A 23381-nucleotide genomic window follows, 5' to 3' on the forward strand; every position below is an offset into this window, starting at 1 on the left:
GGGCATCGCCCCTGGGTATTGTCCCGAGTGACTTCAGCTCCTCTGCTCCCACACACAGTGTCCCCGCACAGTCAGCCTTCTCTCTCCAAGCGCTCTAGAGTCTGCCCCCTTCCTTCCGGTCCTCCAGTCCCCGTGGACTCTAAACCCCTAGTTCGGGACTCCATAATCTCTCCCCTAGATTATTTTAACAGCCTCCTAAACAGCCTTCCTGGTTCTGGTGCTTTTTTTTTTTTTTTTTTTTGAAATTGCTTTTTAGAGAGAGAGGGAGGGAGAAGAAAGGGAGGGAGAGAAACATTGACGAGAGAGAGAAGCATCGATTGGTTGCCTCCTGTATGCACCTGGACTGGGCATCATATGCGTCCAGACCAGGGACTGAACCCGCAACCTAGGTGTGTGCCCTGACTGGGAATGGAACCCACAATCTTCCAGTTACAGGACGATGCTCCAACCAACCAGGCCACGCTGGCCAGGGCCTGGCTCTGGTCTTGTCCCTCAGTTGAGCCAGAGGGATCTTTCTGAGACACAAATGCTGTCCCTGTCTAACCTTCAGACCTTCACCGACCCCTCGGAGCCTTCAGGATACAGCCCTTCTTGTCCCATTCAGCGCCCACCCCCAGGCAGAGTGGCCCCCTCCTCTCCACCCGCCTCGTCAGCGCTTTGCACAAACAGGCACATTCACTGAGCTCGTACTAAGTGCTCAGTATCAGGCAAGCCAGTTATCTTTATTGCTTTGCCTCAGTCTCTTAGCTTTCCTGTTCCCGATTGACAGATCTGAGGAAGAGGGAGGCTGGGAAGCCTGCCCAAGGTCACACAGCTAGTAAGTAGCAGAGTGGGATTCGTACCCAGGTCTCTCTGGCTCCAAAGCTGCTGCTGTTCACTGCTCTGGTCTTAAGCCCCTTCCTTCCAACTGGATTGTAGTCTCACTTGTTGTGGCCTCCCTGCTGCCTAAGAGGGTGCCTTGCATATGGTGGGCGCTTGTTGAATGAACAATCAACTCTATCCACACTCCCATTTGACTCTTACAACAACCCTGGAGACTACAAAAGAGTAAATTTAATATTATGCAATATCTGATGAACTCAAAAAATGTGTGACGAATGTCTGGTTTATGGAAACAAATGTCTGTGAACCCGCTGCCTCGGCACAGGAACTTGAACTTCACCAGCACTGTTGAAGCCACCTGTGTTCCTCTCTCATTCTGTTCCCTGCCTCCCTCCAAAGGTCAACACAATGCAACCCTGAATTTTGTGGTCCCCATTCATTGCTTTGGAATAAAAAGATAGTGTCTCCATATGGGGATGGATCCTATACAACACACTGTTTTGTTTGCTTTTTGGCCTTTATATCAATAGTATAATGTATATACATTCCTTCTTGGATTGATTTTTTTCATGCGTTGCTATGTTTCTGCACCACGTACACGATTTTGCATTATTTAGCCGTCGTTCATTTTTTCAGCTGCGTAATACTCCACTGAATAAATAAACCTCAGGTACCTTCGCCATTCTCCAGTCAATGGGCATGTAGGTTGTTTCTAGTGTTTCGGCATGATCATTTTTAAAAATACTTTACTTATTTATTCTTAGAGAGAGGGGAAGAGAGGAAGAGAGAGAAGGAGAGACACAGCGATGTGAGAGAGAAACATCAATCAGTTGCCTCTTGCACACACCCCAACCGGGGACCAAACCTGCAACCCAGGCGTGTGCCCTGATGAGAAATCGAACCAATGACCTTTTGCTTTGTGGTATGACATCCACCCACCTGAGCCACACAGGACAGAACAGGTCTATGCTCACTCTTATAGCATGTTTCCTGATGCACACGTGTCAGAGTTTCTCTACGCTACACACCCGAGGTGGAAGGTGTGCATCATCGGGAGTGCACACGTGTAGCTGTGTGGGTGCTGCCAGACGGTTCTCCGGAGGGCTCGTGCCCAAGAGCGCTCCCCCTTCCTCTGCTGCAGCGGATGGGAGTTCCAGTTGCTCCACAGCCTCACTGGCACTTAGTGTGATCACTGTCCCGGGGAAGTCAGTCCTCATTTGCATTTCCTTAATGAGATGGAGCATCTTTTCATTTGTTTATTTTGCACTCTGGTTTCTTTTTCAGCGAACTTCCTGTTTAGGCGTTTCACCCACTTTTCAAAAAGTAGGTTTTTAGTTATTTCCTATTGCTTTGAAGTACTCTCAGGGAAGTTTTTTGTTTCTTAATAGAGTGAGAACCTGAGGCCCAGGTCCACAGGAGACAGAGCCGGGTCCCAAACCCACCTCTCTCTGATCTAGGGCCCTTTGTCCCAAGCTCTTTGCCTCTCATTCATTCTTTCATTCATTCATTCCTCAAATGTTTACTGACAGCCTCAGTAAGTACTGGAGAGGGAGTGGGGAGTTGTGGTTAAGACTGTAGACTCTGGAGCCCCTCTGCCTGGATTTTAATCTCTGCTCTGCCACTCACTAGCTGTGACCGTGGGTAAATTTCTAACAAAGCATACCTTAGTTTCCTTATCTATAAAAAAAGAGCTAACGGTACCTCTCCCACAGGGGTAATGTGTAGGCCCTGAAGGAGTTAATTCATACAGAAGCATTTAGGACTATACCTAGCCCGGTCAGCGCCGAATAAACAGCACATGACAGGCACCATGCCAGCAGGGTGCTTGTTCAGGGGACAGGGGGATGAAAACACAGACAAGGACACTGCCCTCATGGGGCTCACTGTCCAGTGGAAGGAGGTGGAGACAAAAAAAAAGGAAATAAATTAATTAAATAATGAGGCTTGTGACGAAGGCAAGGGAGAAACCCAAAAAGCAATGAGAGACGAGAGAGACTGGCCGGGCACTGACTCAGCTGAGTGGTCACGCAGGGGAAGCCCTCGGGAGGAGCAGGTGACCTTCGGGCTGAGGTGTGGGGGGTGAACAAGAGCCGCTGGGGCGAGGAGCGGCCCATCAGAGCAAAGGGCACACGCAAAGGCTCTGGGGCAGGAAGAGCACCGCGTGTCCACGGGAACTCGAGGCGGGCAGGGTAGCTGAGAGAGCCGGGAGGGCAGGGCAGGAGAGGGGGGTGGGGGAGCCACCTGGTGAAGAGTCTGAACTCTGCTCTGAGGGCAGTGAGGGGCTGTGGACCGAGGATCGCTGTGACCTTGTCTATGTTTTTAGAAGATCATCTCAACGGCCGTGTGAAGATCGACTATCTATGAATTCATCTAAATACTTCTCGTAGCCACTAGTATTTTTAGTCAGTACCCCTTCTGTGCAAAGCAAAACTTCCCTTTATTGATCTTAAATGCGCTGCTTTGGGGTTCCCAGGGGAGCCCCCTTCTGCCTCGTGTGTGAGGGTTATCGGCCCCGTGTGAGATCTCTGGTCAGTTAGCTGTACAGAGGTGCGAAGATCCCTCAGGTGGCACTTACCTGCTCGGTGAGGTTTGCCCACCTGCACACAAAAGCACCTCAGAGGGGCTGTGAGGATGAGACGGGACCAGCCGACGGCAGGGAGTGACCAAAACGGGCCAGTTGCCAGGAAGATGATGATGCCAGAAGAGGGGGGTGGGCGGGTGATGAGGGTTCTGCTGAGTGGTCTTGGGTGGTGCCAAACCTCTCCAGCCTGACCTGAGGAATGAAACACAGAGGTGGTAAGATACGCCTGCAAGTAAGCGGCCGGGCCAGATGACCTGCAGGACCTGCCCAGCTCTGATGTCGCGGGCTTCTCTGAGTTACACCCTTGTTTGCTCTTCGGCCTGTCCAGGCTACTCGCTACCCTCAAGTTCGGTGGTTCCCTAGCGACACGTGGTGAGAGACGGAGTAGCACAGCAGATCGGAAACTGGCCTGGAGACGGGAGGCCCGAGGCTCCAGCTGCGCCGCTTACAGTGGGGTCCTCATCACAGTGCACTTAACACACACGCAGTTCAGCACACACGTAGGAGGAGGGAAGAGAGCAATATGCACGAATCACTGCTACGGAGTTACACTCCCAACCCACCCCGTGAGCTCCCACACCTTGATGGGGACATGCCATATACTGTGACCTGCCACAGTCCCCCAGTTGGTCCCAGTTTCCCAGTGCCCAGCAGAGTGTGGGCTCTTTCCATGCCGAGTGTGATCCAGGCATTCAAAGGCTTTTTATACTCTGTGGCCCTAAGTACAAGCCCACCATTCCATCTGGTGGTCCGTGGAAGCCGTAGCTTTCTGTAACGCACCAGAGAAAGAACCTGCTGTTTTCACTGGGGAAACAGAAGCAATGGGAGGAAACCTCCCAGACCCCCGGCTGGCCCTCCGCTCACTTGCCAGCATCATCTGCATCAGTTTCTCTGCCTCTGCCACCGCCGGTTACACCGGTGCTCACTTCTAAGACCGCTCCCTCCACTTGGCACTACCCCAGGTCCCTCTTGCTTCCTCCAGATCATCACCCAGCAATTCCTCCGGCCTCTCCTGCAGCTGGTTCACTCCCTTCGGCACCCCGTCACCTGCCAGTTCATTCTGCCTTAAACATGCGCCTTAAACATGCGTGTGCACACACACGGCCAAGGATGCGTTTCTTCGCTTCCCTTCACAGGAAAACTTCCCCGAGAGCTTTCCGGAGCAACAGTCTTCATTGCCCTTTTCCCCTTGTCCCTTTGACCCCCTCTAGCTGGGCTCTCACCCCCTTCACTCCACTGAAACTTCTCTTGTTGGGGTCATCAATGACCTCGTGCTGCCCGATGTAACGGTCACTTCCCAGCCCTCCCCATCAGCATCTGACCAGGGGGTTGGGCCCTCCTGCAGGTGCACATCTGTCCTGTGTCTTTCTGGGCCCCACTCGCTCCGTTCCCCTCCCACCTCACAGGGCCCCGTTCAGCCCCCTCTCCCTCATCTGCCTGAGGTCCCCGTGCTGGCGTCCCTGTGAATTGGCCCCGGGGCCCCTCCACTTCCCTGGCTCACTTCCCTAGCTAGTTCCCATCCCTCCCGAGGCTTTACAGACACCCTGTGAGCTGGTGAGTCTTCTTTTGCTTCTCCCACTCACCTCCAGGATCATACATCTCCACTCAGATAGCTGACAAGAAACTCGAACTGAACACGGCCACAACTGAACTCTTAATATTTTCCCAGCTCAGCAAAGGGCGACTCCGTCCTTCCTGTTGCTCAGGGCACAGCCCGGGTCGCCCTTGACTCCTGTCTCTTACCCCCACATCTGACGCAGCACAAACACCACCAGCCCTGCCTTCTGAGTCGTCCCGAATCTGACCCTCGCCACCTCCGTGGCTACTACCCATGTCGGAGGGACCCCTTCTTTTCTGGCCTGGATTTTGTGTAACAGCCTCCCAATGAAGCACCCTGCTTCTGCCCCTCCCCCATGCTCTATTCTCCATATCAAAGTCAGCAACACCTTTTGTACTTGATCTTAGCTGAAAGGATGAGAAGCAATCAGCAACACCTTTTACTAACATGAGTCAAAGGACTTTATTTCTCTTTTCAAACCCTTCAGTGGTTCCTTTGTCCCTCAAAGAAAATCTCAACACCTTTCCATTCCCAGAAGGGCCAACATTTGCAGTGCACACCTGCGTTACCTTATTGCCTCCTGCTTGCCCTCCCCTCCCCGCAGCTGCACGGGCGTCCCGGGTGTTCTCTGAGCAGCCAAGCACAGTTGCACCCTAGGGCCCTTGCACTTGCTGTTACCACGGCCTAGTGTGGACCACTCCGGTCTGTTTATCCATCCACAGGGCTCACCTTCGCTCATCATTAAAGAGGCTTTCCCTGGCCACACCACATAAAACGGCAGCCCATCCTCCCTCCCGCCTCCCTGCCACTTTCCAGCCCCCCTCCTGCTCTACTTTTCTTCCTAGCTGCTCGCCATCCGATGGACACACTAAATGAGTCTTTGTTGATTTGTTTGTCATGTGTCTGTCTCCCCCTAGAAGGTCAGCTCCAAAAGGCAGAGGATTTGTTACACTCTCTGCTGTATTATCCAGAACAGTGCCTGGCTCATGGTAGATGCTAAATAAATATACATTAAATGAATAAAAATGTTTGAATAATGAGGAAACTATGTGTCAGTACCCACTGCGGCATGTTCCTACAGGGTTTTCGAACCTTTGCTCATTCAGCAAACACCGTGGGGTATTTCGTTTCTGCGCCAACTTCAAAGCCTGCCCCGCAGTGAGATGGCTTTCCCCTGTGTTCTCGGTGTCCTGCCCCTCTGGGCTCAGTCTGTGTGGTGGCGCATCCATGCATTCAACCTGCATTTAAAGAGCGTCCCTCACACGCCAACTATTTTGCTGGGGCCTGAAATTCCAAAAGGAGCGATCGAACTGAGCTCTCCTCCGGAGGGGAAGGCAGAGATGAGGCTGTTCACCACAAACACACAATTGCCCTAACGTGTGAAAACACTGGTGCGGACGCGGGTAACCGGAGAGTCTCGCGCATCTTCAGTGGACACGTAAATTGGCACGGCCATCGTGGAAGGCGTGTCCTGCTCCTGAGTCGCCCTCCAGTCTGGGACTCACCCTCAGGTCATCACCCAAAGGTAAGAGACATAGGGATGTTCCCGGAACGTTCGTGTTTTCATTACAGTGAAGAGTTGGGAACAGCGATGTCCAGCCACAGGGGGGCGGGGTTGGTTATGGGAATGGTCACGGCTCCATTCAGCGGTTACTAAGGGGCCATTGGCCAAGAACGTTGACCATGATGCTGTGAAAAGTATTCAGGAAGCCTTGAGGATAGTTGTCATGCGCTGTTAAGAGTACAAATTTAAACAAATGCCGAATAACACGTAAACCGTGATGTCACTCTTACTTTGTGTATGTGTATGTGTTCAGACCCAGGAAGATGCTCGGAAGGAGGGCGCCACCGTGTTCAAACTGTGGTGGCTTCAGCTGTTGGCACGAGGGGGTGGGGGGACCGGTGTCTCCTGTCATTCTTTTAACCTCTCTCTGCGTTTGGAAAAAATCTTACGATTAAAAAGTTGAAAGGAAATGTGGTTATTTTGGAGTGATTTGGGAACTTTTTTTTCTTTTTACTTTATGTTTCATTTACTTTTCTCTAACGAGTATCTACTGCTTGTGTACAGGTAATGAAGAGACTGTGAAACGCAGTGCAGCTCTTGTCACACAAAATGCTTACATAAATTTTTAAAAAGAATAGTTGCCCTGACAGTTTATTTTTTAAAAACGAAGACAACACAGATATCTGTGAATAGGGAATCGGATACATCAATTGTGGTAGTCACACCAATACTGTGCAACTGTTTTTTTTTTTTTAAAAAGCTGTTATAGAAAAGATATGTATAGAACTTTGATAAGTGAAAAAACAGGCCATAAAACAGTTTGTGCAGTATTGAGCCATTTTTGAAAAAATGAAACAAAAACAACCTACGATGCCCGCCCATAGAAAAAACTGGAAATATCCACGCTGAAAAGCGAGCGGCAGTTTTCTTTGGGAAGTGGGATCGCAGGTGTTTTCCCCTCCCGTCCGCTCACTTGTGCACTGTGGACCAGTCGGCCCCACAGGGCATGGGGACGTCCCGGAGCCGCGCTGTCCAATGAGTGGCCACCAGCCACGTGTGGCTGCTGAGCGTGTCACGTGTGGCTAGTGACACTGAGGAATTAACTTTTCCTATTTCATTTACTTCTCGTTAATTTAAATTAAAATAGCCACGTGCAGTAAGCGGCTGCCGCATCGGGCAGCACAGTTCTACTCTGTTTACAAAGAATACGCGCTGGCTTTCCTTTCTCGTTTTCTTGCTCATTTGTTTTTCTGCCCCGCTCCTTGCAGGGCTCCCTTGAGATCTCGGGAAGAGCCAGAGAGTGTGAGGGCGGTGCGGACTGTGAAGTGCTGGAGAGCATTTGAGATCTCGCTCCTCCGTATGTGCTGTCAGTTGGGCTTGACTAAGTTCTTACAGCAACGTGATAAAGTGCTCCGTCCTCAGGAGGTGCTGTTGTGTGTGACGCTTCTTCCTCTCGCCCTGGCCCCTTTTCTCCTCCCACCCTGGGCGCTGAGAGAGAGGCCCGACTAGAGACAGAGCGTCCCTGGGCAGTGTCTGGAGGGAGGGGTGGCCTGGTCTGGCCCCTGCAGCTAAGGAGGCGTTCCTCCGCTTGTGCGTCCACCCCACAGCCGTCGGGAGCCCTTCCCTCCTGACCGGGCACTGCGCTAGCCCCTGAGTGCAGCGGGGCGAGAACGTGTGATGTCTGCCCTCATGGAGCGCGGTGTCCGGGCTTGGGGGGTCTGGAGTGCAGTGTCAGAGGGCCTGGACACCGAAGGCTTGGGTTTGAGCCCAGCCCAGCCGCTCTGGGAATGCCACTTAATCTTCCCAAACCTCTGTTTTCCCTTCTGTAAAAGTGAGAAAATCCTGACACTGCCCTGCTGACCCCGCAGGGTGGGTCAGGGCTGGAAAGTGAGCCGCCAGGTCTGCGGAGAGGGTCAGGGTCAAAGAACACGCTCCCGTGCCCACTGCCGACATTATTATTAATGTTTTATCACAACATATCATAGTTTCTGTAAGCACAGTTAAAACACCGACCTTAGAAGGACCAGAAAACGATGCTACCTTTCACCCATGTGACATTTGTGGATCCCCTAGTATGTTTGTTCCAGGCCAAGGTGGGGTAGGGGTCTGCCCGGGAATACAGACATGGGTTATGGCCCTTCCCTTGGGGGCCTGACGAGGGAGCGGAAGGGACACATAAGGAAACAGCCAAACTCCGACCAGCCATCCCACTGGCACAGGGCAAGGCACCGGGGACCCAACGGAACAAGACGGCCTCAGCTCTCAGGAAGCTTTCAGAGTCAGTGGGAGAAGCAGACAGTCATCAAACAGCCACTCAGGTATATAGTTACGAGCTGTGATAAGGGCTGAGAGGAGGAAGCACAGAGTGCTATGAAAACATACTGTGAGGGATCTTGATTTAGCGGGGATTGGAGAGTCACAGATATCTCCGAGGAGATCAGGGTCTGAAGGAGTTTAATAAGTGGTGAAAGGGCAGGGAAAGAGGGTCCAGGGGGAAGAAACAGTATGTGCCAAGGCCCTGAGGTGGGAGGGGAAGGGTGCTCCTGCGCCAGTGTGGCTGGGACCCAGTGGGTGGAAGGATGGGTACACTGTGTGGCTGGGGAGGAGTCATAGCCTGCAGCGTGCGGCAGACTATACTTTGGAACCAATGAAGGGTTGCAGGGGAGGGGCGGTGAGAGCGGTTGTCCATTCTGGGAAGAACACTGAAGGGGCAGAGTGGGAGCAGGGCGGACACTGGAGTGGCTGGTATAAGGGAGGTGGCAGTGGGCAGGCAGAGAAGGGGAGAGATTTGAGGGATAAATGATTTGGTGTTGGATTTGCCCTGGGGGAGCTGGCAAGAGGGGCCCCTGTGAGATTAGCTCTGTGAATGGGGATGGTCTATTAAAGCTGACTTCAGGGGGCCTGGGGCTGGCCTTCTAGATGGAGCTGATGTGCTCCGGACGGCGGGATGGGTTGCAGCACCCCTGGTGGACAGAAAGGAGAAATACAGCTCCTATAGTCAAACCTTGAGGAACAAAACTTGTGTGGGTTTGGGGAGCCTGTGGTGATTTGAAATGAACTTTTGTTGAGTACTGCCATGTGCCAGTCCCATTACAAGTATTGTACTTCACCATCTCATGTGATCCCTACCACTGCCCTAACGGGTCCATGCACTTATCATTCCCATACGACAGATGAGGAAACTGAGGCTCACAGGGATGCAGTTGTGGAAGATGTAAACTACAGCCAGGTTGACTCCAGACCTGCTTTTTAGTCGCAGTGTCATACTGCTCTTGTGGCTTGGGGTGACCAGGGCCTGGAAGAGTTGGAGAGTGGGGAGAAGGATGAGGCCGAGGCTGGACAGAGAGGCTGAGATCAAAGCCTGCAGGGCTGCTGTGTCTGGACTTCGCTGTAGCAGTGGGCAGCACATTCTCAGGGTGAGGAGGATGAGATCAGATGTGCTTTTCTGGTAAGTCACTCTGGGGCCAGATAGGGGGAGAGAAACCAGAGGGAGGGGGAGACTGAAGCAGGGCACGGGGGAGGGCAAGAGGCCACCGCCGTGGCAGAGGGCAGTGGTATGAGGCTGGAGCAGCAGGGCTCCAGGCAGGGTCGGGCTGCAGACACAGTTGACAGTTGACAGGGTGGTTGGCAGGTGGGATGAGGGGGGTGAGCAGGCACACTTGCATAGCAGGATGACGCTCTTTATTTCATTCATGCATAGAGCAAATTTTTATTGAGCATCTACTAAGCGCCAGGTTCTCGGCGAAGTGCTGAGAACACAGGGATGAAAGGTGAAATTGCTAGCCAGAAGAAGCCCAGAAGGGAGGTGGCAAATGCTGGAAGATGAGAAAGGAGGGGGAGGCAAGATGATACACTTGGCTAAGGATGTACTGAGTTAGAGGGGCCAGGGGCCAGCCAAGTGACAATGCCATGGGGCACTGGATAAAGGGTCTGGGCTCTGGAGAGAGATCAGATTTTAAAAATAAAGTCTTGAGCACAACTTGGTAGACATACTGAAAATCATTGAATAATACACTCAAAACGAGTACATTTTATGTATATAAATTTATCACATCAATTATACATAAATTTTATCTCAATAAGGCTTAAAATGCAATTAGGAAAAAACCCAACAGGTCCCAAATTTCCTAGAAAGTCATGAAACAGGGAGGGGAAGAATATTGCAGACAGAGGACAGAGGGCAGGAGCGAAGGCCTGGTGATGGGGCAGATGTGGGTAACGCACTTCCACCACTTATTAAACTCCTCGAGGGACAGTTAGTGGGAGCAGGAGAGGCTGGGCTCGATTTGGGGCAGCTTGGGAGGGTCGGGAGGGAGACGTTGCCTCCTCCTCTCAGGCCCGCTGTACTAGTCACGTTACTGAGCACGGGGGCCCCTGCAGGTGGTGCAGCAGCCTTTGCATCCTAGATCAAAGCAATCCTGCCTAACTCCAGAAGGGGAGATGCCACCCTCATTTTACAGATGGGGAAGTGGAAATTCAGAAAGGTTAAACTAGTCACCCAAAGTTACACTGCCTTTTTAAAGGGTGTGTGACTAGTCTGTTGGGTCAGCTGGCTGCCAAGTTTGGGCTCTCAATGAACACTCCAGACTGAGTTTTGCCACAAACAACAAATGTCCCCATTCAAGCACAGGCAGGCAGCGACGGGTTGGGACCTGGGGTTGAGTTAATGGCGCTACAACAGCGCCATCTGCTGGTCACAACGTGGAGCTCAGCGGGTGGTGGAAAGGTGGGCATTCCTGTGTCTGGCACACCCAGTTTTCTTTCTCTGTCCCTTTCCTCTGCGTTGTTTCCTCCCACCAGCTCTTAGAGGACAGTAAGCAGGCATTATTGTCTGGTGTCCATTTGCCAATGAGGAAACCAAGGCTCGGCAGAGGAGGACCCAGGATTCCAATCCATGTTTGTGAAATATTTGCCACATCCCAACTGTCCCCACTGTGGGCTCAGCCCCCAGTGTCCCCTAAGGGAATCTTAGGGGCATCTAGGCTGGAGCCCTCCCTTTCTGATTCACAGATGAGGGAACAGCTTCCAGCGGTGGCCTAGCCTACCTGGGAGAGTCTGTGTTGGGGGTCCCACGGGCAGCGTTTACTTGGGGATCTGTCCCAGGTTATGCTGGGTTTTCAGGCTGGCCGAAGCCCCTCCCCACTTGGGAATCTCAGCCAGGCAGCATCTCGGTTTGGGGAATGGCTGCCCTTTCTCCTTCTCCAACCCTGCAGGTGTTCTAGGTCTCAGGTTAAGGAAGACGGAAGGGTTTGAGAAAAAGGAAGCCCAGATAGGAGGGGGGACAGTTAGGTGGGAGCGGGAGAGGCAGGATCAGAGCGAGGCCAAGGTAAATGTGAGTGATGACGGCTGAGCTCCCACTCTTGAGGGGCAGGCACTGAGGTAGGTAGGCACTTGGCAGGGGCATCACCTTTAACCCTCTTGGTGACCCAGAGGCAGGAAAGATTATTACCACCATTTATAGTTGAGGGGCAGTATCAGAGTTGGAGTAGTATCCCCAAGGTCAAGTGACTATGAAGTTGGAATCTGAACCCAGGAAGTGTGACTCCCAGGAGGAAGGGATTGATGAGAAGTACAACGAAAGGGGCCACAGGATGCTGGAGCAGACATCGGCTGGGGGAGGGGGCAAAGGGTCCCGGTGCCTGGGGTTGTGTGTCTGTCCTCGTGTATATGTACTGTGTATGTGAGGCAGGGTTGCTGTCTGGGACTCTTGGGAACTACGGAAATGTTTCTCCTCCGGTAGAGAAACAGCAGCTGCCCCAAGCCCTGTGAGTGCCCCCAGCACCCTGGCAACCTCAGCCCACCGCACAGACCCTCCTGGGTTGTAAGTAATTCTAGAAAGGATACCCCTGCAATTATATTTCCTTTGGATAAATACCCAGAATGCAGTTACTGAGTCAAAAGGATGAACATTTTAAGGCTTTAGATTCCAAAATGCCCTGCAAAGCAAGTTTGTGTTTATTGAAACTCCCATCAACAAAATACGAGAGTGCTCATTTTCCCACATCTTCCCCAACAACGGTTTCTGTAGTTTTCTATTGTTTGAAAACCTGAAAGGTAAAAAAGTATATGTTGTTTTAATCTGTATGTCTTTGATTTTGAGAAATGTTGACTATTCTTTTTTGGTTTATTGGCCTGCTTGTGCATTAGCAGGACTTCTTACTGATTTGAAAGAAATCTTTGTATATGAAGGTGAGGTCGCTGAAAAGTGAACTCTTGATTCCAGACCTGATTTGGGTACTGCCTCCTCCTCTTCCTACCCCTTCCAACCTCCTCCATGGAGTTAGGAGAGGAACAATTTTCCCTTAGCCCAGGAAGGCTTTTTATAGAAGAAATCTTGAGAAGATGGAAAAGAAGAGAGTGAGAGACTCCAGTTTTGTTTTTTTTAACATTTTGGAGGGTGTTCCTCCCCAACCCACCCCTCCCTGCTGCAGCTGTGGAGAGGCTGCATTGTTCTTTTGCAGCCAGAATAACTGAGTCATGCCTGAGGACAGGGCAAGATCTTTCTGGGTCGCTGGGTCCCCACCCAGGAATCTCCTGGCTTGAACTGTGCCGACACAGGTGAGACCCAGCTCACCGTCACCTCACAGGCCCTGATTCACACTGTCTCTGCCGCTCACCAGCTATGAGCCTTAGCTCGAGCCCCTCAGCTCCTCTGAGCCTCCATTCCCTCGTCATTATGCCCCACAAAGGGCTGTTGTGCAGACCGGACGAGGTAATGTGCATGACGCCCAGACTCAGTGCCTGACGCCAGGTAGGCGCTCAAGAAACACCTGTCAACTCAGTAACTGATGACTGCTTTTCTTTCAGTTTGTTCTTGTTTCATTGTGCGTATGTGTCCTTGTTAGTTTTCTGCATGTGTATGGGGGTGTTGTTTGTTTTGTTTTGTTCTTTAGGGAAAGAGAGTGAGAGAAACATTGATTTCACTTATTCATGCATTCACTGGTGGCTTCTTGTGTGTGCCCTCACTGGGGATTGAACCTGCAACCTTGGTGTATGGGGGCTACACTCTAACCAAATGGGCTACCTGCCCAGGGCCTGGGGTGTTTTTTTTGTTTGTTTGTTTTTTAGAAGATTTTATTTTATTTACTTTTAGAGAGAAGGGAAGGAAAGGAGAAAGAGAGGGGAGAAACATCAGTGTGTGGTTGCTTCTCAAGTGCCCCCTACTGGGGATCTGGCCTGTAACCCAGGCATGTGCCCCAACTGGGAATCCAACTGGCGACCCTTTGGTTCACAGTCCAGCACTCAATCCACTGAGACACACCAGCCAGGGCTGTTTTTGTTTTGGGGATGGGCAGTGGGTGTCCCAGTCTGGATCTGAGCTGGGCCTTCTTTTCTTTGTCCCTCGGGCCAGGTGGACTGTGCTGTACTGCTTGTGGCAAGGGGTGTACACAAATTTGAGGCTGGCACCTCCATGAACGGGTGGAACCGTGGGCATGTACTGCAGGCCCACTCCCTAGGCGTGAAGCAGCTCATCATGGCGGTCAACAAGATGGACATCACAGAGCCGCCCCGCAGGGGTGTGTGCTTTGAGGCGATAAGCAAGGAGGAGAACACCTGTATCCAGAAGATCGGCTACAATGTTGAGGCTGTCATCTGTGCAGCCATTTCGGGCTGGCACGTGGATAATATGCTAGAAGCCAGCACTAAGGTGAGGGCTAACAGGGCCAGGGCCGGTTACATGGGACCTACACATTAAAGTCTTTGAGCTTCTCTTAGCACTTAGCCCCCAGGATTTACAGTGTGCTTATGGGCCAGTCACTGAATGGCCCCCCTGCCATGGGAAACCTGATTTGATCCCCATTTCACAGATGAACAAACAGAGGTAAATGAAAACTACACAACTAGTAAGCAGAAAAGTGCATTGTCCAATGTGACACTCAGTATGTGGCTATTTAAATTATTAAAATTAAATCAAATAATTTTAATTTCTTAGTTGTATTACATACATTTCACACCCACAGCAACCATATGTGGCTTCCATATTGGACAGTGTGATTATAGAATATTTCCATCGTTGCAGAAAGTTCTGTCAGGCAGTGCTGGCACAGTCTAGAATTCTAGCCAATGTTCAAAGCATCTCAGCTGACCTACCTCTGAAGACAGGGTAGGCAGCGTGGGCGCAAAATAAACGTGTCTCAGACATGCTCACTGTGCTCACAGACCCCAGATCCGGTAGGGCTTAACACTTCTACGTGACTGTCTCCCTACCAGGGAAGGGTAGCTCTGGCCTCAGACCCGGCTTCAAGGCCCGGTTCCATCCCTTGCCCACAGCAGAGGGGTAGCTGAGGTATCAGCACTCTGGACCTTAGGGTTCACTTCAGGGGGTTGTGAGAATAACACGACAGACTCCATCCATGTGGGCATTTGTTCATCTGCCACTCGGTACTCAAATGCCAACTGCTTCCACTTACTACATTTGCCTAAAGCCTACCTTTTCTTTAGTTTTTAAAAAAATGTTTTACTTTTATTTATTTTTAGAGGGAAGAGAAGGGAAGGAGAAAGGGAGAGAAACATTGATTGGTTTGTTTGCCTCTCGAGTGCCCCCAACCGGGGACCTGGCCAGCAACCTAGGCATGTGCCTTGACTGGGAATTGAACCAGTGACTGTTTGGTTTACAGAATGATGCCCAACCCACTAAGCCACACCAGTCAGAGCAAGCCTACGATTTCTATAACTGCCTTGAGGATTTTTAGCCTTTCCCCCAACAGGTACTTAGCTATCTTTTTCTGATCATAAAAGTAATTAACATTCTCAAATGAGCATGTCATGTAGCTACCAAGCATAAACTGCAACCTATGGCTTACAGATAACCTGTTTTTCACGCAGCTCTTTCTGGTCATCGCCTTAGGACTCACAACTATGCATAACACTTTTTAGTTTTTAAATCTTCCTTGCCATTGAAACATGTTGAATAGTTACTGGGTGTTTTGTATTGTATCTCTCAGAGGTACAGTAGTTTGTTTAGCCATACTTGTTATTAAATAAAAGCAATGATTAATAACTTGTGAAATTATTTGCCAGAGCCCAGACTAAGCACTTTACATATACACAACCCCATGGAGAAGGCCTTTTATTGAATGTAAAATAAGAAAACTGGGCTACAGTATATAGATAAGTAATAGCCCGAGATCACCTACTTCTAAGAATGTTGTTTCTAATTTTACTAAAAACTGCCATAAGCCTCTTGGTGAACATATCTTTGTATGTATCCCCAATTTAATTAAAATAAGTTTCTAACAAAACAAAGGGTAGGAATTATTTTGGACTGTTGTGACGCAGACGGCCCAACTGTCCTTGAGAAAGATTAGCACTGCCATTGGCAGTGTTCACTGGGATGGACTTTGCACGTTTGCACGCTGGGCACTGTCCTTGGTGCTGAGGGTGCTCGCAGCGAGTGAGATGCAGTTCTGCCCCGGGGAGGGGGTATAAGACATAATACAGCAGAAAATGACAGGTGCTAAGAAAAAGCTAAGGGAAGGTGAAGGGGCATGATATGAGTGAGTTACTTTATATCAGGTGCTCAAGGGGGGCTCTTCTATAATGATGTTAGAGTGGAAACCTGAAACTTTGAAGCCCACTTCCCCACACCCTAAGTATTATCACGTATTTCAGCTGAGATAAAGGGACTTTATTTTTATGTCCTTCTGAGAATTCATTAAGCAGCTACTATGTTTTAGACGTTAAAAAGAAAACAAAGCATTCCGTCAGAGGACTGGATAGATTTAGGGTTTAGACTCAGCTCTCAAGGAATACCTGTGACACTGGAGACCTGTTTCCTTCTCTTTAAGATGGAGATGACACTGACCTCATAGGCTTGTGCAGGCCTCTGAGCTGGCCAGTGAGCTGCCAAGTTCATCAAACTAATGGAAAAACTCATCTTCGCTGATGAGGCTGGTGTTTAAGTGGGGAATTTCCCTCATTATTAACTCCTGGCTTGGGCCTTGGGCAACCTAATTCTTTTCCTTTCTTTTTTTTTTTTTTTTTAAGATTTTATTTATTTATTTACTTTTAGAGAGAGGGGAAGGGAGGAAGAAAGAGAGGGAGAGAAACATGATATGTGAGAGAAACATCAACCAGTGGCCCCTCACATGCCCCTAACTGGGGACCTGGCCCATAACCCAAGCATGTGCCCTGACTGGGATTTGAACCCGTGACCTTTCAGTTTACAGCACAAAGCCCAACCCACTGAGCCACACCAGTTAGGGCTGGGCAACCCACTTCCAACCCTCAATTATCTCCTCTGTAAAAAGAGGATATATTATTTTTTCTTACAAGTTTGAATTATTTATAGAAAGATGCTTATTAATTTTTTTCCAAAGCCTCCTGTCATTCTCCCAGACTGCACTTTGGAGGATGAGCTCTGTTTCATCTTCCTGTGGGACATGTTTCCCTCAAATTGTTTTCTTAACTTCACTGTGATAATTTCAGAGTTACAGAGAAGTTGCATGAAGTTCCATACACACACACACACACACACACACTTCACTTAGACTCCCTAAATCTTAAATTGACCACATTGGCCTTATCCCTCTAACTATTTTTTTCTGAACCAGTTGAGAGTAAGCTGCGAGATGATGTCCCTTTACCCCAAAACCAAATGTGTATTTCTTAAACCCAAGGACATTCTCTTACAGAGCCAGTTAAGTAATCTGGATGAGAGCATTAAATCAGCATGGGTACATTTCTGAAGCTTACAGACATTACTCAGATCTTGTCAATTATCCCAACAACTTGCTTTACAGCAAAAGAAAATCCAGGATCCTGTGTCGCGTTCAGCTGTCTCTTATTCCAAGTTTTGAAGCAGCCCCTCCCTTGGCTCTGCTCCCTCCTAGAGCTCAGGCGGAGGGCCCAGCTCCGGGTGAGCCAGTGGATGCGTGAAGGAGGAGGCTCAAAGGAGAGGCCTTTCCCCTTTGCCTTCCTCCATCAGACCGGCTTTCCCAGAGTGCCCTTTCGACCCGAAGGGTGAAATGTGTCCTAGGAACCTCCACCTCCCCTCTAGCAATGGGAGAAGGGGATTGTGGCAGCAGAAGAAAGCGGCTTGGCTCCTTTCCCACCAAAGTCCTGTATGTTCTTTCCCACTGGTTCCTGTGAAAGGAACTGGCCACCAGCTCAAGGTCAGCGTGGGCCTGGAATGTGGATCCTGGCGCCCCCTTGGGTCCTGCTGCTAAGGCTTTCGTGTGTATCAGGGACGGGGGTCCTGGCCTGTCAGAGACGAATCTGCAAGCGGTCTCACTGCCTGCAGGATGGCCCTCTCTTAATTACACACCATGTCTCACACTTTTGGGGGGTTGAGTGGATACAGTGGGTTCATATTAACAACAAGAGTAACCACTTATTGTGGACTTACTATGTACTCTACCATTTATTTTTCACAATCTCACGCACCCATTTTAAAGATAAGGAAAACTGAGGTCGAAAGGTGTAATTAGTACCCTTCCCCAGGTTATAAAGTTATTAGCTAACCCAGACAGGACCTCATCTGCCTGTCTTCACAACTCAGGTTCAAGCCACTCTGTTCTAATGGGATAAATGCCATTTGTTTAAACTTAGGGAATAAATTATTTGTTTATAATTTAAATAATTAATTTAATGTAGTTCTGGCAGTGCCATCACGCAAAACTCACCAGGTCCCGAGACTGGGCGGCGCATGGGGGGCGTGGGGGCTTGAAAACCTACTTTTGGGAAACCCGAGTCCGGTCCGTTTGGCCAGCGTCGCCTGCAGTTGCTAGCTGCGTCCACCACCGGGAAGCCGACGCTGCGCCGCTCCAGTCGCGCCTCTCCTCCTCTTCCTCATCTCTCTGGTTAGCTCGGGGGAAGAGCCCGCCTCCTATCCCATAAGGCCCCGGTCCGGAAACCTCACTGCCTCTTCCTGTTTCTCATCATGGCGGTGAGTGTCTGAGGCCCGGGTTAGCGCCCCTTCATCCGCCTCCATCCACGGCCGGCCGGGCAGCCCTCGGTACCGGCCGAGCTGCAGCTTCAGAGCCATGCGGGCCGAGAGCGCCGAGCCGGCCTTTTCGCCCTCACCTACCCTCCCCGGTGCGGGCCCGGGACCGCCTCCCGGGAGGCTCAGGAGCACGGGCCCGGAGGCTGCCGCGAGAGCGAGCGGCTCGAAAGAACGGCTCTGCGCCACGGGGTCCGGACCTGTGTCCGGTCCTGGGGACGTGAGACTTGGCCGGTGCTAAGGAACCTCAGCCGGGACCTCCGCTGAGGGAAGGGGCCGGCCTTTTGCTGCAGCCTGGGAGCTGCTTCGGAATGAGCTGGGGACGCGGTGCCACAATCACGTGTTTCCTTCTCCTTCCTCCCCATCACTTCTCTTTTCTCCCATCGGCCTTATAATGGGGCGCTCCCCGTCACCCTCCGCGTTGGGCCTCGTGGCGCTCACCCTCAGTATTTGCCTGTAACCTTGACACTCGGTACCTGCTGTAAGGTCCCGTTCACCCATTCCGTGCGCGGAGGAAGAGAGACTAGATCCTGAGCTATCTTCTTCCTCCATGCCTCCCCGGCAGACACAGTGACACCCCATTTTTAGGGCGTTCGGTACGATTTGGGATGAGCAGAAATAAATGCGCGGTATAAAAACACCGCGCTCGCAGCTGCGGCGGGTTGAGCGTGCTGACCGCTGCGCTTCCCCGTTCCCCCTTACAGCAGGATCAAGGCGAGAAGGAGAACCCCATGCGCGAACTGCGCATCCGCAAGCTCTGCCTCAACATCTGCGTGGGGGAAAGTGGAGACAGACTGACCCGGGCAGCCAAGGTCCTGGAGCAGCTCACGGGCCAGACCCCCGTGTTCTCCAAAGGTAAGTGGCAGGCATGGGGTGTGTCTCAAGCCTGTTCAGTGCCCGTTTTGACACTGACAGTTGACATCCCTTAAAAGCATTATCTTCCTGAGCTGCCCGGGAAGTGTCTTCCTTTTAGGATTGCTGGTGGCATTGGAGTACATGTTTTATGTGAGCAGAGACTAGGGCTGGCCCAAGCAAAGATTTTCCTAGTAAGGGGTGACACAGGGTGGAAATGCTGGGGAAGCAGCGAGTGCTAGTGGGTCTGATTAGCAGGTAGCGCTATGTAGGCTACGTGAGAACGGGGTAAAGTTGTGTCGCTTCAGGGTAGTGGGATATGGCAAGTCCTTGGGGTCAAATCCCCCCTCGCATTACCAACTGGGATCTTAACCCAGGTGAGCCTCTCAAAACCTTGTCTGTTAAACCGGGATGACAGTACAGTAAGGTGTTAGTGAACATTAGCTACTGTTAATCTAAAGTTTTGTTTTCTGTAGACACAGTGGTCATCTTCCTTTTTAGGGGCCTATTCTGGTTGTGAACTTGCCCCTCTGTAGACTTTGACATTATGACTGAGCTCTTAATTCCTTAAATATGGCTGAGTGACTTGGAAGTTCCACGGTTGGGGGGTGGAATGTGTTTTCTGTTACGGATGAAATCAGTTCAGAGATGTAGGTGACACTGGTTAGAACACCACCACTTGGAGTGTGGCTGGGTTCTTACCCCCTCTTTGGAGTTGCAGAGATGGTGTTCTGGGGAATAGGCGGTGGGAGTATGGCAACACCTGACTCCTCCTCACCTCCTGCCTGCAGCCAGGTACACCGTCAGATCCTTCGGCATCAGGAGAAATGAAAAGATTGCTGTGCACTGCACCGTCCGTGGGGCTAAGGCAGAAGAGATCCTGGAGAAAGGTCTGAAGGTGAGGCTGCTCCCGTCGTGGGCTGGTGCTAAGGAGCACAAGCTTCACACATGCAGATACTTGTAGTGGCTTTAGTTAAACTAGTGTACTGTGTTTTTCTGAAGTATGACTGACATGTAACATTGCATTAGCTTCAGGTGTACTGTAGGATGACATTGGCATATACTGAAATGATCACGATAAACCTAACTAGTTACTATCTGTCACTGTATAAAGTAAATATTTTTTGTGATGAGAAAACTTTTAAGATTTTTCTGTTAGCAACTTTGAAATGCACAACACAATATTACTAACTGTAGTTATCGTGTGTGTTACATCCCCATGACTGACTTATTCCACGACTAGAAGTTGTATCTTTTGACCCTGCCTCACCAGCAACCATAAATCTGTTTTTTGCTATCTAGGAGTTTTGGGTTTTTGAGATTCCATGTATCATTGAAATCGTGCTGTTACTCTGACTTACTTCACTGAGCATAACACCCTCAAGGTCCACAGCATTATTGCAGATGGCAAGATTCCGTTCTTTTTTAATGGCTGAGGAGTATTCCACTGTGTGTCCACGAGGACATATGCCACATAGTTATCCATTCACCCATCATTGCACGCTTAGGTTGTTTCCACATCTTGGCCGTTGTAAATGATGCTACAGTGAACTTGGGGTTGCATGTGCCTTTTCATTTTGGGGGGGAACCTCCATGCTGGGTTTTTTCCCCCCACGGTGGCTGCGCCTATGCACATTCCCACCAGCAGTGCACAAGGGTTTCCTTTCCTCCACATCTTGATGATACCCACTGTCTTTTTCTGGTAGTAGCCGTTCTGGCTGGTGCCAGGTGCTGCCCCGTTGTGGTCTTGATTTACTTTCCCCCGATGGTTGGTGACGTCGGGCATCTTTTCATGTACCTGTTCGCTGTCTGTGTGTGTGTGTGTGTGTGTGTGTGTGTCCGAACTTCTGAGGGCTCTTCCTTAGAGAAGCTTAACCCTGCATTTGGCAGGGTGGAACTATGCTCTTTGATTCTTTCTCTGGGTTTGGCCCTGCACTTTGAAAGTTGGGAAAGGTCTGAAATCCATAGTTGGGATGTGATTGATGTAGTGGGGAAACCTGATTTTGTTTCGGGCCAAATTGCATCGAATTGTATTTCTGGGGTGCTAGGTGCTGCAAGCTAAGCTAGTTCTTTCAGGGGAATTTGCATTGACAAGGAGTGTGATTGCTACATTTATCTCCTCAGGTGCGAGAATATGAGTTACGAAAAAATAACTTCTCAGACACTGGAAACTTTGGTTTCGGGATCCAGGAACACATCGATCTGGGGATCAAATATGACCCGAGCATCGGTATCTATGGCCTGGACTTCTACGTGGTATGAATACTTGCTGTTTCCCACTCTGTGTGAGGGGCATGGACCCTGCTGCTCCTTTATTTCACCTGTGGTGTTTGGGTGTCAGAGTTGGATTGAAGCTTTGAGTGCTGTCTGCCTTTGTCTGTCCCTTTGGAAGATGTACCTTGTTGGCGGTGTGTGTAGGGATGCAGCACAGAGCTAGATAGACGAGATCACTGCTGTCGTGAAGCTCAGAGACTAGGATCTAGCAGCCGCCGGTACAGGCTTAAGGGTGGATGAAGAAACTGCCTCGCCCAGCCAGGGAACTGAAAATGTGAACGCTGGTGTTGGGCACCTCATCTGGCTGCACTGACTGAGGCCCCTCCGGGCTCCTCGGACCCTGCGCGGGGCTTCCATCCTGAGGGCGGGTTTGGCGATGTGGCTGGTTTGTATCGGGTGGGGATTTCAGTGTAGGAACTTTCCCATGCGTGTTACTGCAGTGCTCGGGTCCAGCCACCAAATTAAATAGCAAAAACCAGAAGACCTGAATGCCGGCAGCACCCTCGTTAGATTTGAACATCCAAACAGTGATGAGAGTTGGGTGCTCACTGGGAGTCTGGGAACAGCAAACCTAGTAATTTAAGGACTTTTAAACTGAAGTGGATGGAAGGAGAGAAGTGTTTGTGTTGCTCAGAGTTTAAGTTTTCTACAATACTCATGTAGTAAGATTGTTCTTAATACTATTTTTAAGAATAAAAGTGCTTTGGGGATTGGGAAGCAGCAGTGGCAGATCCTTAGCTACCACTGGAAGTTAGGTAGGAAAGGGGGAGGTGCGGCAAGTTCCAGCCTGCACAGCCCACCTGCACGATAATGATGTGTCGTCCAGGGTGCTGGTGACAGGTCCATCGGACCCTGAGGTCAAGGGTCCAGAATTCGCTGGGCCACCAGTGACTCTTGAAGATTGGCCTCTCCTGTGTGTGAGTCTTGTCTGTCTGCCTTTGACTCTGAGCTGGCTAGGTGACTGTTGGTTATTCCTGGGACAGGTGCTGGGTAGGCCAGGTTTCAGCATCGCAGACAAGAAACGCAGGACAGGCTGCATTGGGGCCAAACACAGGATCAGCAAAGAGGAGGCCATGCGCTGGTTCCAGCAGAAGGTAACGTTGGTTATTCTCAGGCGAAGTGGTGGGGAGTGGGTTTGGGGGTGCAGAATCTATCGCCATTTGGTGGGTAGCTTCTTTGAAGATAGACTGTTTGGGCAGCTTGGCAAGTGGGGGCTTCCAGTGTTAATGGTTTAAAAGAACACCCAGAATCAGGCTTCTCCCACCCCAGTGAGTGCTTGGTAGCTCAAAGGGGGGAAATACAGCTTTAATGAGAGCCCCATTTATTGTCATTTATAGTGCAGTTGAGCACAGTGTAGCAGTTGTTAAAAGTGGCCGACTTCCTGTTTAGTCCAGAATGGGTATAGGATTCAGAGCCAAGTTCATGGATCAGATTTGAAATCTCCAACAAAGCATTAGCCATTGCTGCCATCTTTGCTGTTGCCTGTTATTCTGAAAAAAATAAAATAAAATCTCTTCTCTTTCAGTATGATGGGATCATCCTTCCTGGCAAATAAATTCCTGTTTCTATCCAAAAGATCAATAAAATGGCTTCAGTAAAATGTACATTACTGTGTGTGTTCTGTGAAAGGAGCCTGGCCGTGTTCAAGTCCTTGGACTGCAAGCGACTTAAAGCCTCGATGGGAATGGCGGTAACAACCCCGTCTTCCTCTGAGTGGATGCCCACGTTTCCCGGCAGATCTAAGCCCGAGCTTCGCAGCGCTGCCTGGGCGCACCACACCCTTGTTGGCGGGCTGTGGTGCCGTAGGCATCGGAGTGGATTTTAGAGGGGAAGGGGTGACTGGGGCTGG

The 23381-nt window shown here is 50.4% G+C and overlaps 1 protein-coding gene and 1 long non-coding RNA gene across 3 annotated transcripts; one reads left to right on the top strand and one right to left on the bottom strand.

Annotated features, from left to right (window-relative positions):
• Positions 1 to 446: 446 nt before the first annotated feature.
• On the bottom strand, positions 447 to 18253 carry LOC118500536. Its single transcript, XR_004903100.1, has 3 exons — positions 18142 to 18253; positions 3398 to 3595; positions 447 to 1030 (listed from the first exon to the last, which is right to left on the bottom strand). It is a non-coding gene; the product is annotated as an uncharacterized LOC118500536 (long non-coding RNA).
• Positions 2071 to 23136, top strand: RPL11 (ribosomal protein L11). 2 transcript variants are annotated; one of them, XM_036025524.1, is made up of 7 exons: positions 2071 to 2076; positions 13934 to 13945; positions 19111 to 19261; positions 20050 to 20156; positions 21383 to 21514; positions 22516 to 22626; positions 23058 to 23136. In XM_036025524.1, exons 2-7 carry the CDS (start codon positions 13940 to 13942, stop codon positions 23085 to 23087), a joined length of 537 nt encoding a protein of 178 aa, XP_035881417.1. In that variant the 5' UTR covers positions 2071 to 2076; positions 13934 to 13939; the 3' UTR covers positions 23088 to 23136. The 2 variants fall into 2 exon arrangements, with proteins under 2 accessions (XP_035881417.1, XP_028367149.1); XM_028511348.2 differs by lacking the exons at positions 2071 to 2076; positions 13934 to 13945 and adding an exon at positions 18275 to 18352.
• The last annotated feature ends 245 nt before the right edge of the window (positions 23137 to 23381 follow it).

The sequence above is a fragment of the Phyllostomus discolor genome, chromosome 5 (assembly GCF_004126475.2).
Source record: "Phyllostomus discolor isolate MPI-MPIP mPhyDis1 chromosome 5, mPhyDis1.pri.v3, whole genome shotgun sequence".
Lineage (NCBI taxonomy): Eukaryota > Metazoa > Chordata > Mammalia > Chiroptera > Phyllostomidae > Phyllostomus > Phyllostomus discolor.